At 36.4% G+C, this 13,937-nt stretch overlaps 1 protein-coding gene across 1 annotated transcript; it reads left to right on the top strand.

Moving 5' to 3' along the window:
* Positions 1-652: 652 nt before the first annotated feature.
* On the top strand, positions 653-1,632 carry LOC110284136 (olfactory receptor 14J1-like). Its single transcript, XM_021149792.1, has one exon. It carries the CDS (start codon positions 668-670, stop codon positions 1,604-1,606), a length of 939 nt encoding a protein of 312 aa, XP_021005451.1. The 5' UTR covers positions 653-667; the 3' UTR covers positions 1,607-1,632.
* Positions 1,633-13,937: the final 12,305 nt, after the last annotated feature.

Here is a 13,937-nt window from a genome sequence, read left to right as displayed (position 1 = left end):
TTCCACTCACCAGAAGTCTTAAGATCCTGTGGTGGGTGTTGTGGGTAGCTGGCGAGTGTCAGCCAACCCTGCGCCCTAGCTGCCCCAGTGCTTTTCTCAGCATTTTTTAGAATTGATTCTACAATAACCAATATCCTCTTGCTATAATGACAACATTGTTTTCTAAGAGAGTAGCTGTTTCTAGTGGACAACCAAACCATATTTTAATTCCAGGTATATTTCCTATGAATGCCTATTTCATTTGCTAACATTGTACCATGTTCAAGATATACATAACCAACCTAATCTATGTTCAAAAATTCATTCCACAGTCCATCACTGACTGACTGTTGATGACATAAGGAAAAGCAATGGGTTTCACCTGTGTTGGTGGAACAGTGCTTTTTCATAGGGCAAACTAAACCACATTCCTTGAAAGAACCCAGTGATGGCCCACTTGTACATTCTCCTGTAACTACTTCTTTATGAGTAGATAGTGTGAGATGTATTGAGATAAGAAAAATGTGTTCTCAGTTAAGTTTCTCAACAAGTATAGATGACAGAATATGTAGAGAGAGTCGCTCTTGAAATAAATATTGATGAAAATTAAATAATGCCTCAGTTTCTTTCTACTGTATTTGTTGTACTGTCTTATTTTCCAGCTGGCACCACAATTTCTGTTTTCAAAATGATAGTGGAAAATATAACCACAATGAGTGGATTCCTCCTCATGGGATTCTCTGACAACCATGACCTGCAGATCTTACAGGCTTTGCTCTTCTTGCTGACATACCTATTGGGCTCAGCAGGGAACTTCATCATTATCACCATCACAACACTAGACCCACAGCTCCAGTCTCCAATGTATTACTTTCTGAAGCACCTTTCCATTCTGGATCTCTCATCCCTCTCTGTCACAGTTCCCCAGTATGTTGACAGTTCCCTGGCACGAAGTGGCTACATTTCATATGAACAGTGCATGCTGCAGATTTTTTTCTTTACATGTTTTGCCTGGGATGAGATGGCCATTCTCACAGTGATGTCATATGATCGTTATGTAGCTGTTTGCCTTCCACTCCACTATGAGGTCATCATGAGTCCCAGAAAGTGCACTTGGGCTGTGGCAGCTGTGTGGCTAAGTGGAGGTATCTCAGGAACATTGTACACAGCAAGTACACTCTCTATCAGATTCTGTGGGGACAGAATAATCCACCAATTCTTCTGTGATGTCCCCCAGGTGCTCAAGCTCTCCTGCTCTAACGATTACCTTGTAACAATTGGAGTTGCTGATTTCCTGACTGCAGTGGCCTTTGCCTGCTTCATTGGGATTGTCATCTCCTATGTCCACATATTCTCCACAGTTCTCAGGATGCCCTCTGCTGAAAGCAGGTCTAAGGTCATCTCTACTTGTCTGCCCCATCTTTTTGTTGTCTCATTGTTTCTTTCTACAAGCTCCTTTGCATATCTAAACCCAACCTCAGACTCTCCAACTGCTTTAGATTTCTTAATTTCTGTCCTTTACACAGTTCTACCTCCAACTATCAATCCTGTTATTTACAGTCTGAGAAATGAGACAATAAAAAGTGTCATAAGGAAGTTACTGTCGAGTACAAAATTCACTTTTTAGAATCATTTTGCCCTGTTATTACTGACTGTTCAATTATACACAAGATTAGGATGACTTCAAAGTCTAATGTTAATGAAGGGCAATGTATTTTTTTCTGTAGACAAAATGCGTTATATAACAGTTGTCCTTATGGAAATACAATGTCTTATTTCTTTTCATTTTAATAAAAAAAACTGTTGTTCTTTCAAATTAATAAAAATATTAAAAGTTTTATAATAGAATTTCACTACTTACATTCTAATGCATCCACACAAACACACACCCCCACCCCCCTACCCCCCATCCCCACCCCCCAACACACACAGATCTTATAGGCTTTGCTCTTCTTGGTGACATACCTCCTCAACTCAGAAGGTAACTTCATCATTATCACTGTCACAACACTAGACCCACAGCTCCAGTTTTGCATATATTACACACACACACACACACACACACACACACACACTGACATTCTCAGTGTATTTCTTAAGACTTTTGCAGAGACAATATTACAATAAAAAGAAGAAAAGTAATACTATTATGTGAATCCCCATTTCTACACACCAACTCATAATTTTTAAGTCAACCATTTATTTTTCAATTTTTATTTTAAATATATTTTTAATTCTCAAGATACATATTGTTGCTCTCTTACTCTCTTGTCTCTCTTACTCTTGTTTCCCACTTGCCCTCTCTCTCCCCACTCCCTTCCCTCCTCTCTCTCCACATGGTCATGGCTGGCTTCTACTACTCTATTCTCTTCTTCTCTCTGCCTTTCTCTGCCTCTGCTACTCTTTAACTCCCCTCTTATGTCCTAAATAAACTCTTTTCTATATACAAAAAAGATACATATTGATATAAATGTATATGATATCACTAGGTAAACTTGCATTGCTTTAATTTTCCTGAAGTATCTTTTCAATTCATATTAAAATTTATCTGTATATATTCACTGTCTTTTGCTTATGTAGATATATTCAATATTATTATAAATGATAATAAAAATTCAAATTTTGACTTTATAATTCTAAAGAATAGGTTGAATCAAAGTGGGCCAGGTGAATCCCAGTCTGTAGTGTGTTGAAAGGAGACACAGAGTCATGTGTAGGTTTAAAGACTGATGGTCTCCAGATGTTCTAGCTCACTAAGTATACTAAATGTTTGTGGATAGCTTCTAAAAAGTCCTTAATACTTTCTACATCTTTCTGAGGGTCACTAGCCAGCTGTGATTAGGTGATTAATGCCTGTAGCCTAAGAGTGGGGGATTAAGTAATGGATTAATTGTGAGTGCCTTTCCCCTTTTATCCAAATGCCTCTTGCTTGTCAGGCTAGGGGAAGTTTGGAGCAGTAAATTTCTATTGAACCAGGAGAAAATAATCACACTTGCACAAGGAAGAAACCTTTTATGCAAGCAAATGTGGATTAAACTCACATAAATTCATATACAAATTCATGCATACAAATTTCTTTTCTTTTTTTCCTGTGACAAGTAATCTTTATTGTCAACTTGACAGGATTAATAGGGTATATCCATGAGTGATTTCCCAGAAACCATGGAAGATGATTAGTCCCTAAATATGGACAATACCATCGAAATTGACAGGAGTTCTGAACTGAATAAAAAGGAAAAAGTAAGCTGATGATAGCATTCAACACTCTCTGCTTCCTCCCTGCAGATGTAATGGAATCAGTGGCCTCATGCCCCTGGCATCATGTACCTTCAACCTATGATCTAACAGTGTTTATCAGTTATTTTGTCACAACAAGAAAAGTAATTAATCCAAGCCCCAAATTTCTATTGTGACACTAGAGTGACTGACTCCAAGGGTGTCACGTTTCTACTGTTGAGCTAATACAGCTTACATTTCCCAGAGTATGGTTTTGGAAGCCACTGCTATAGTCGAATAAGGAATTTGAATATTGACTTAATCCCTTAGAATACTTAGAATTTCTTCAACTGGTTAAAAAATCATTCCAAACCTCACAGAGCCTTTATGATTACGATTAAGTCTGAGGGTAAGTCCTTATTTATCCAACAGATTCATTTTTATGTCATTTTCAACTTCATTTATTTACTCTTTTTCTAAAATGTCTTACAATGTTATCTATATGATATGGTTCAGTATAATTAGATTGTTTCCAGTAAAAAGACAAAAGATAAATGAAGGAATTCTCACCCAAATTCCAACTTTCCAGGTTATTTCAATGCTGTATAAAGAGAAGAATACTCTCACTTTGCCTTACAGTGAAATTTATTCTTGTAATAAAAGAGAATTAAAACTTTGAGCAAGGGAAATGCTAAATAAATCTTCTATAACATGCAGGACAGTCACATACTACTCTACTTAATCTTCACAACTGGGCCCAAGTTCTTTGTTCTTCATCTCTCATAAAGATTTTCAATCCTGAGCCAAATAATATAGTTGGACTAAATTAATATAGGATTTTTAATTTTTATTAAATTTAATTTTTCTTAAATTTTTATTATTTAAATGCATTTTATACATCAAACACATTAATAATATTGAATATTTTAAGAATCAAATAATAAACAAATAATTGTTCAACTTATATACTCATATCCTTTCATAACCTAAATATATGATTAATGAACACTTAATACTATCCATAACTGAGGATCCTATATCTAATGTTGAATACTACAGTGTTTCAAAACATACAAAATGTTCTTTGGGAAATAAACATAGTAAAAAATGTATAGAATATTAAAAATGAATCATTAAGAAATATATTTAAGAGCCCTTATATGATACTACCTGACATACTAAGAGAGTATTTAAAACACATTATATAGCTGGGCATGGTGGCACATGCCTTTAATCCCAGCACTCAGGAGGCAGAGGCAGGCGGATTTCTGAGTTCGAGGCCAGCCTGGTCTACAAAGTGAGTTCCAGGACAGCCAGGCTATACAGAGAAACCCTGTCTCGAAAAACAAAAAATAAATAAATAAATAAATAAATAATAAAAATAAAAACACATTATATATCTATGTACATCATCTAACTGTAAGTTTACTTAAAAACAATTATTAGTGTTTCTAGGAGAGAAATTATTTTATCAGTAAGTATATTATTAAAATTTCAAAAGAGCAAAAACTCTGCAAAGTTAAACATTAATAAAATACTAATTTCAAGCACAATGAGAAAAAAATTAATATTTCCATGATGTTTGTAGAACATGATTTCTATATTTTCAACTGTTAATATTCAACAAACAGAATAATTATTTTAATATGTATTTCCTAATGTCTCCCTTTTCATTTCTGATTTTACTAATTTGGATACTCTCTCTATGTCCTCTGGTTAGTCTAGCTAAGGGTTTATCTATCATGTTGATTTCTCAAAGAACCAGCTCCTGGTTTTTTTATTTTTATTTTTTTGTATAGTTCTTTTTGTTTCTATTTGGTTGATTTCAGCCCTGAGTTTGATTATTTCTCACTGTCTACTCCTCTTGGGTTTATTTGCTTCTTTTTGTTCTAGAGCTTTCGGGTGTGGTGTCAAGCTGCTAGTGTAAACTCTTTACCATTTCTTTTGGAGGCACTTAGAGCTATGAGTTTTCTTCTTACCACTGCTTTCATTGTGTCCCATATGTTTTGGTATGATGTGTCTTCATTTTCATTACATTCTAAAAAGCCTTTATTTTTTCTTTATTTCTTCCTTGACCAAGTTATCATTGAGTAGAGCATTGTTCAGCGTTAATGTGTATGTGTGCTTTCCATTGTTTGTGTTGGTATTTAAGACTTAGTCCATGCTGATCTGATAGGGTGCATGGGATTATTCCATTCTTCTTGTATCAGTTGAGGCCTGTTTTGTGACCAATTATATGGTCAATTTTAGAGAACGTATCATGAGGTGCTGAAAAGAAGGTATATCCTTTTGCTTTAGGATGAAATATTCTATAAATATCTGTTAGATCCATTTGGTTCATAACTTCTGTTAGTTTCACCGTGTCTCTGTTTAGGTTCTGTTTCTATGATCTGTCCATTGCTGAGAGTGGGGTGTTGAAGTCTCCTACTATTATTGTATGGGGTGTGATGTATGCTTTGAGCTTTAGTAAAGTTTCTTTTATGAATAGCTGCTCTTGCATTTAGAGCAGAGATGTCCAGAATTGAGAGTTCATCTTGGTAGATTTTTTTTTCCTTTGACCAGTATGAAGTGTCCTTTTTTGTTTGTTTGTTAACTTTTGGTTGAAAGTTGATTTTATTCAATATTAGAATGGCTACTCTAGCTTGTTTCTTGGGAGAACTTGCTTGGATAAATGTTTTCCAAACATCCATCCATTGTTTATAGGAGTATAAATTTATACCTACTACAAAAATCAGTGTGGGGGTTCCTCAGGAAGTTTGGAATAGATATGTCTCAGAATCCAGCTATATAACATGTTCACATACACAAAGGACTTAAAAATCCTACTACAAAGATTGTTGCTCAAACATGTTCACTTAAGCTCTATTCATGATAGCTAGAAATTTGAAACTGCCTTGATAATTGTCAATGGATGAATGTATGAAGACAATGTGGTACACTTACACAATAGAATATTTCTCAGTCATTAAAAAGTGAATCATGACATTCACTGGTAACTGGGTAGAGTTAGGAAAAATTCTCCTGAGTAATGTAATCCAAACACAAAAAGATAAATTTGGTATGGTATATATTCACTTGTATTTGGAGGCTACCTGTTAAGTCATTGATAATCCAGCTACAGTCTACATATCCACAGAAGTTAGGTATAGACTGAGGGACTAGTGGGTGTATCTACCTAAGAATGGAAAATAAAATAGATAGTTATGGATTTGTATGGTAGGCACTAGGACAGGAGTATCAGTGAGGAATACAGAGAGGAAGGGAAAAAAATGTGAGGGAGGGAATGCAAGAAGGGACAGATAAAACTATGCATCCGTTGAGGGGTGGGATGGAAGCCCAATACAACTGAAGCTTCCTAAAATATATACATATATGAAGGAAGGCAACCAATAAAATTGTCAAATAATAGAAGAGACAGAACTCATCTGTCATTCACAAATGATCCTTCCAGTACCAAGAATGGGCTAATTTAATGATGTTTCATCCCCTGTAGACTGATGTTTTTGGTACCAAAAAGTACACTGAAGAGTTTCCAGAGGAAAGCAAATGGTAACCCAGAGACAAACCTTTCTATCTATAATGGTGAAATATATGTAAGATTCGTTGATACAATGGTGGTACATAAGTCATGGGAGTAACCAGCCATCCCACAAGATGCAACCCATCCTTGATACTGTTAGATGGCCAAAAATTGAGACTAGACAGACTAATGATATAGATAAAAACTCAGTACTGCTAAGGGGATATAGAAGTAAAATTCCTCCTTGGAGCATTTTGCAATATTTGGAGACTAGTGCCTTGCTCAGCATCTTCAGAGAAGCTTGCACATGAAGTATATGAGAACAAATACAGAGATTCACCACTGAACTGTGTGCAGAGAACAAAACATTTGAAAGCACTCACTCCTAAATGGGGTATCTCTGTCAATTCGGCCAGTCAGAGTTCAAAGAATCTGGCAAAAGAGGAGGCAAAAAGAATGTAAGAGCCAGAGGTAATGAAAGACTATAAGAGCCAGAGGGGATGGAAGCCACTAAGGAAATGAGGCCTTGTAAACACAGGAGTACTACAACACATGTGAACTCCCAGAGACATAGGATGCACAGGACCTACACAAGTGCACCAGATGAGGTCCCAGAACTGAGAAAAAGAGTGGACACAGTTCTCACCCCTAAGCTAGAAATAAATATGCAAATGTAAAGTTAGTTTTCCCCAGCAGTCTCACTCTAAAAACACACAATAAAAACCAAGAAAACAAACAAAAAATATCAAGAAACAAACAAATCCATTTACCGTATTAATAATACTCAGCTATCCTTGCAGGTAGGATCCTACCATAACTGTCATCTGAGAATCATCATCCAGCAGCTGATGGAAACATATGTAAAGATCCACAGCTAAACATTTGGCAGGGCTCAGGGAGTCTTGTGGAAGACTCAAGAGAATGATAGAGGGAACCAGAGGTGTCAAAGACACCACAAGATGACCTACAAAGTCAGTGCTTATGGATGTTCAAAGAGTCTGTACCACCAAACAAAAAGCATCCATGGACTGAATCTAGGCCCCCTGTACATGTGTAGCTTGGTGTTCATGGCTAACCCATAAAACTGGTGTGGAGGCTATCTCTGACTCAGACTCTTTTGGCTGCCTTTGGATTCTATTCCCCTAGCTGGGCTGCCTTGTCTGGCCTCAGTGGGAAAGGATGCACTTAATCCTGAGGCAGCCTGGTATGCTAAGATGGGTATCACAAGGGTCTTCCACTTTTCTGAAGATAAGGAGAGGATGTAATACGAAAGTGGAGATTGAGGATGAGACTGAAAAGAGAGGAAGGAGAGGGACTGCAATGAGGACATAAAGTGAATATATTAATTAATAAAGGAGAATAAAACCACAATGGCACCTTTGGAGGTTGTATGCCTCATGTTTTGTCAGGGCATTTTTTCTTAACCTTACAGGTACTTTGCATATGTCTTATGGCTACTGTTTTCTATTTCTTTATGGAATCCTTGGGTGTGGTACATGAACATGTATGTGTATGTCTGAATTTACTTGTAATTCATGTTATTTTTCTTTAGCTGTATTTCCTCTGCTTTTGCTGTGTGTGTGTGTGTGTGTGTGTGTGTGTGTGTGTGTGTGTGTGTGTGTGAGTGTGTCTGTGTGTGTGCATGTCTCCTGTTCCAATATTGTTTTGTTTTATTTTATATTATTTATTTATTACTATTTAGATGACTGGCTTTTTGTTCTAACAAGAGACATTTTGTGGATCTGAATTGTCAGAGAAGTAAATAAGAAGTTGGAGGTATTGAAAAAGGGGAAATCATTATCATAGTATATTATATTCTGTCTTAGTCCATTTTTCTTTTGTATATAGGGTACTTATCTGTATGGGATAGTATTGTGCCCTGATACTTTGCTGAAAGACTTTCTCAGCTGTAAGAGTTTCCTGGTGAAACACTTAGAGTCACTTTTATATGCAATTATATCATCTGAAAATAAAGAAAATTTGACTTTTTTCCATTACTGTTTTTTTCCCTTTGTTCTCCTACTTACTGTTCCTGCTAAGACTGCTAATACTATACTGAAAAGGTCTGGAGAGAGTGGTCAACCTTGTCTTTTTAGTGAAATTTCTTTGAGTTTCTCTTCATTTAAGTTGATCTTAACTGTGGGTGTCCTGAAAATTGCCTTTATTATGCTTTAACAATATTCCATTTCTCAGGACCTATTTCAGTATGGTTGCTGGGCTCTGGCAAAAACATGTTGCGCTTGCTGTTTGATTATTTTTTTCATTCTGGCATCTAAGCAAGTAGATTTGGGGTGATTGTGATTCTAGGTGTTTATATCTTGTCTTGTATTTGTAGGGTGGGTTTTCCACTCCTTGGTTTCTGTTGCCTCCACTAGATGTTAGGAGCTTATGGTGGCTGTGTGTTGCCTGATACAGATTTTTTCTGTATCCCTGCCAGGTGGGGAAACTGGATTCTTAGAGAGAATGTTTTCCTAGGTAGTAGGATCTGACAAAAATGAATGGGGATAGACTAGGAGAATGGGGGTGAGAAAATATGTAGGAAGGAGGGAGGAAAATTGGGTCTACCCCAAGGAACTGTGGAGTCTATGGGGAAATAGAGGGTAGACAGGCCTCTATAAGCTGTCTGCTGCACAATGGAGATGAGATTGGAGAATTGAAAATGGAGGTCTGGAAGTGCACTGAAAATCACATACCTGGTTCACTTATCAGTGTAGAAACCTAAATATGAATAGCTGTAGAGATATAACTTGGTAGCACAGCTGTGCTTGTTCTCCAGAAATGGAAAAATAGAAAAAGCAATATCACTATTCATTTGTCCCTCAATTCCAGTGTTTTCAGGAGAGGAATTGGGCATCACTAATTTGTAACTAACTGATGCTTCAAATGAGGCAAAGCTCTACACAATTCACTTCATCAATTGTTCAGAAAGCTTTTGGCAATATCATGTAATTGCGTTTCTGTTGGAGACTTTTAAAAAAATCTTGATATTTTTATTTCAATCAAAAGAAAGTAATGCTTTTCTTTCTATAGAAATGAATAACTCATTTTTAAGGGGCAACCAAATTTTTTATTAGATATTTTCTTCATTCACATTTTAAATCCTAGCCCCTTTACTAATTTCCTCTCCAATAGTCCCCTATACACTCCCCCCACCCTGCTCCCCAACCTACCCACTCCTGCTTCCTGGCCCTGGCATTCCCCTGTACTAGGGCATATAATCTTTGCAAGACCAAGTGCCTCTCCTCCCATTGATAGTTGACTAGGCCATCTTCTGCTACATATGCATCTAGAGACAAGATCTCTGAGGAGAATGGCTAGTTCATATTGTTGTTCCTCCTATAGGATTGCAGACCCCTTCACCTCCTTGGGTACTTTCTCTAGCACCTTCACTGACAGTCCTGTGTTCCATCCAATAGATAACTGTGAGCATCCACTTCTGAATTTGCAAGGCACTGGCATAGCCTCATAAGAGACAGCTTATATCAGGGTCCTGTGAGCAAAATTTTGTTGGCATATGCAATAGTGTCTGGGTTGGGTGGTTGTTTATGGGATAGATACCCCAGGTGGAGCACTCTATGGATGGTCCTCCCTTCTGTCACAGCTCCAAACTTTGTCTCTGTAACTCCCTCAATGGGTATTTTGTTCCCCATTCTAAGAAGAAATGAAGTATCCATAGGTTGGTCTTCCTTCTTCTTGGTCTTCTTGAGTTCCATGTGGTTTGCAAATTGTATCTTGGGTACTCTATGTTTCTGGGCTAATATCCACTTATCAGTGAGTGTATATCATGTGTGTTCTTTTGTGACTGGGTTACCTCACTCAGGAAGAAATCCTCCAGATCCATCCATTTGCCTAAAAATTTCATAAATTCATTGTTTTTAATAGCTGAGTAGTACTCCATTGTGTAAATGTACCACATTTTCTGTATCTATTACTCTGTTGAGGGACATCTGGGTTCTTTCCAGCTTCTGGCTATTATAAATAAGGCTGTTATTAACATAGTGAAGTATGTGTCTTTCCTGCAAGTTGGAACATCTTCTGGGTATATGCCCAGGAGAGGTATTGCTGAATCCTCCAGTAGTACTATGTCCAATTTTCTGAGGAACTGTCAATCTGATTTCCAGAATGGTTGTACCAGCTTGCAATCCCACCAGCAGTGGAGAAGTGTCCCTCTTTCTCCACATCCTTGCCAGCATCTGCTGTTACCTGAATTTTTTATCTTAGCCATTCTGACTGGTGTGAGGTAGAATCTCAGGGATGTTTTGATTTGCATTTCCCTGATGATTAAGGGTGTTGTACATTTTTTCAGGTGCTTCTCAGGCATTCAGTATTCCTCAGTTGAGAATTTTTTGTTTATCTCTTTACCCCATTTTTTAATAGGGTTATTTGGTTTTCTGGAGTCCAGCTTCTTGAGATCCTTGTATATATTGGATGTTAGTCCACTATCAGATTTAGGATTGGTAAAGATCCTTTCCCAATCTGTGAGTGGTCTTTTTGTCTTATTGACAGTGCCTTTTGCCTTGCAGAAGGTTTGCAATTTTATGAGGTGCCATTTGTCAATTCTTGATCTTACAGCACAAGCCTGTTCTGCTCAGGAATTTTTCCCCAGTGCCCATATCTTTGAGGCTTTTCCCCACTAAATCATCTATAAGTTTCAGTGTCTCTGGTTATATGTGGCTGTCCTTGATCCACTTAGACTTGAGCTTTGTACAAGGAGAAAAGAATGTATCAATTCCCATTCTTCTACATGACAACCACCAGTTGAGCCAGCACTATTTCTTGAAAATGCTGTCTTTTTTCCACTGGATGTCAAACCAATTTTTTCTATGGCATCAACTGTGACTTGGTCACACTCAACATTCATCCTTTCCTAACACCAACTTTAAACTTCACATAAAAAGAATTCTTGCTGTAGTTATATTTCCTCTATTAGTTTAACTGATAAATTATGAACACTTTGAAAATAACTGATAGAATAAACTATGGTTGACAAATAATTTCTTACATTATTTTCTACTGTATGTCAGAAATGTACAACTTCGCTACACACTAGTCCTCTACCTGTGATATTCAGACCATAATCTGCCCCCATGAACTATTGACTGCAATGGCTGAATCAGAGACACTCAGTGTGGTGCCCAGAGTTCTGAGCTCTAATCAGTTCTCTGGAGATTTACAAGTCTACTAAGGACTGAAAATTACTGAGCTGGGACAAGTAAACCACAAGATCACAAAACAATTCAACAGCTGTGTGGAAATTTTAGGGACTCCATGTCCCAGGTGACATGGAGTCAGAGTAAATAAAGTAACTTTGTCTAAGTCCAATTTCCATTACAAAAAAAGAGTACAGTTCCAATTCCATCCCCTCTCCTGAAGAAGATAGCTCACCACATTTGTTCTCTAGGGAAATAATATGATTTAAAAGTCTGCAACTGTGGACAAGAAATATGAGAAATTGTTGATCAGCTTGGAGAGCAAACATACACAATAAGTCATCCTGTATTGAGTTTCCTGAACTTGGATGAGGAAATGTAAGTCTTTTATAGAAATTCTGTCACAACCTTACAACTTTAGTTTGGAAAATCAAGGCTAACATTAGAACAAGTAAGCAAGGACACCTTACTGAAAATAAACCGATTCTAAAAATTCATATAAACATAGTAAGAGACCATGAGAGAAGACTACTAAATGAATGAGAAAAGTTAACATGTTATATTCTTGCATTGCATATGTGACACTACTGTATACAGTTAAAGCACTTCTTCAACAGCTGTCAGATATCAATATTACAAACTGCCCAAGTAGCCATGTTCAATGTAATTATTACCTTGTTCCTGTGTGTTTTTGGATATGTATAAATTAATGTAACTTGATCCCAATATTGTTACTTAAGCTATGAACACTTGATTTTTTTCTATTAATATGTTTATCTACAAGCTGATTAAACTATCTGTGTAGATCAAGGGACACCTATTTTAGGAAGGACCCAAACATGTCTCCTGTCTCATTTACATAAATGATCAATATTATTCATCTTTCTTAATTTCCAGTGTACTAGTTTGAATTGGCAGATTAATATATTAATATTAAATGAGTTTGATTTATCAGATTGAAATGTTAATTTAAATGAACCAATATAAAATTTATTAAGAACAATAGTTAGAAATGTTTATCATTTTACCAATCTCAAAGAAAATTACTATCAAAGCAACGACTTTGAAAAGAAGAAAACTGCGAGAAACATAAGTGACATCTTGATTTGATCTGATATCTATTGTGTATATGAAATGTTAAAGAAGTTAAACAGTACGATGATTTTCTAGAAAGATTCTAGTTATGACTGAGGTACACAAAAAAAGAGACAAGAGGCTTTCAAACAAAAGAGTTGTATCAGATGAAACAAAAGTTATCTACGTTTTTTAACAGTGATTTATGTCTCTATAAATGGAGGATTTTTCTGTGGAGCACACACTGGTTTGAATTCAGCATGCTCCTGCCACAGGTCCTAGGACTCATTTTCTAATGTCATGGTTGGCTCTAAGATCACTTTAACTGCAATCAAATTCCAACATCCTGTCAGGTATTTGGGTGTAGGTTCATTCTTTGAGAAAGAGGTGTGAGGGGGCTGGAGTGAGTTTTTGTTGTCAAAAGAGAGATGCCATTAAATGAAAAATAAAAAGGACCACCTGAAAATTTATTCTATAATTACATTTGTTAGCACAAAAATGTTAAGCAAACTTGAAAATTTGTATGATATTTCATTTGCTTTTGTTGCCTAGAACTCACAAATGGTACAAGAAAAACACACAGGAAACTAACACTCCATTTTATTCTCATTAGCCCTCAGACACCAACATGCATCTTGCAAGCAGAGAATAATAGGTTATTTTCAAGTCCTCAAATATCAAAAGGACCATAAACTCAAGCATGACTTTTAGTGGAAAAATAAATGACTTTAAGTTTGAAGTCTTTATTGGATATTGAACATTTTCCTCCACATCTTAAGCCATCTCTAGAAATCACCATCATCCTTTGCAATTCTCTTTGGCTTTGGTAAGAGCTAATAACTTTTTGGTGGCTACACCTGAAGACAAGTACTATGAACAGCAGTTAAACAGGAATAGAATTCAAATAGAAGTTGTTTGTTCCCTAAAACACTCCTTAAAATGAAATCGGATATGTAAATTAAGAATGTCATGTATTACCCTTTCACAGGTATTTTTCT

The sequence above is a fragment of the Mus caroli genome, chromosome 17, assembly GCF_900094665.2.
Source record: "Mus caroli chromosome 17, CAROLI_EIJ_v1.1, whole genome shotgun sequence".
NCBI classification, from domain to species: Eukaryota; Metazoa; Chordata; class Mammalia; order Rodentia; family Muridae; genus Mus; species Mus caroli.
This window is presented reverse-complemented; position numbering and strand designations above follow the sequence as displayed.

Bases quoted from the DNA above. Each gene is read 5' to 3' on its own strand.
- LOC110284136 (XM_021149792.1), top strand. From the start codon at position 668: ATGATAGTGGAAAATATAACCACAATGAGTGGATTCCTCCTCATGGGA.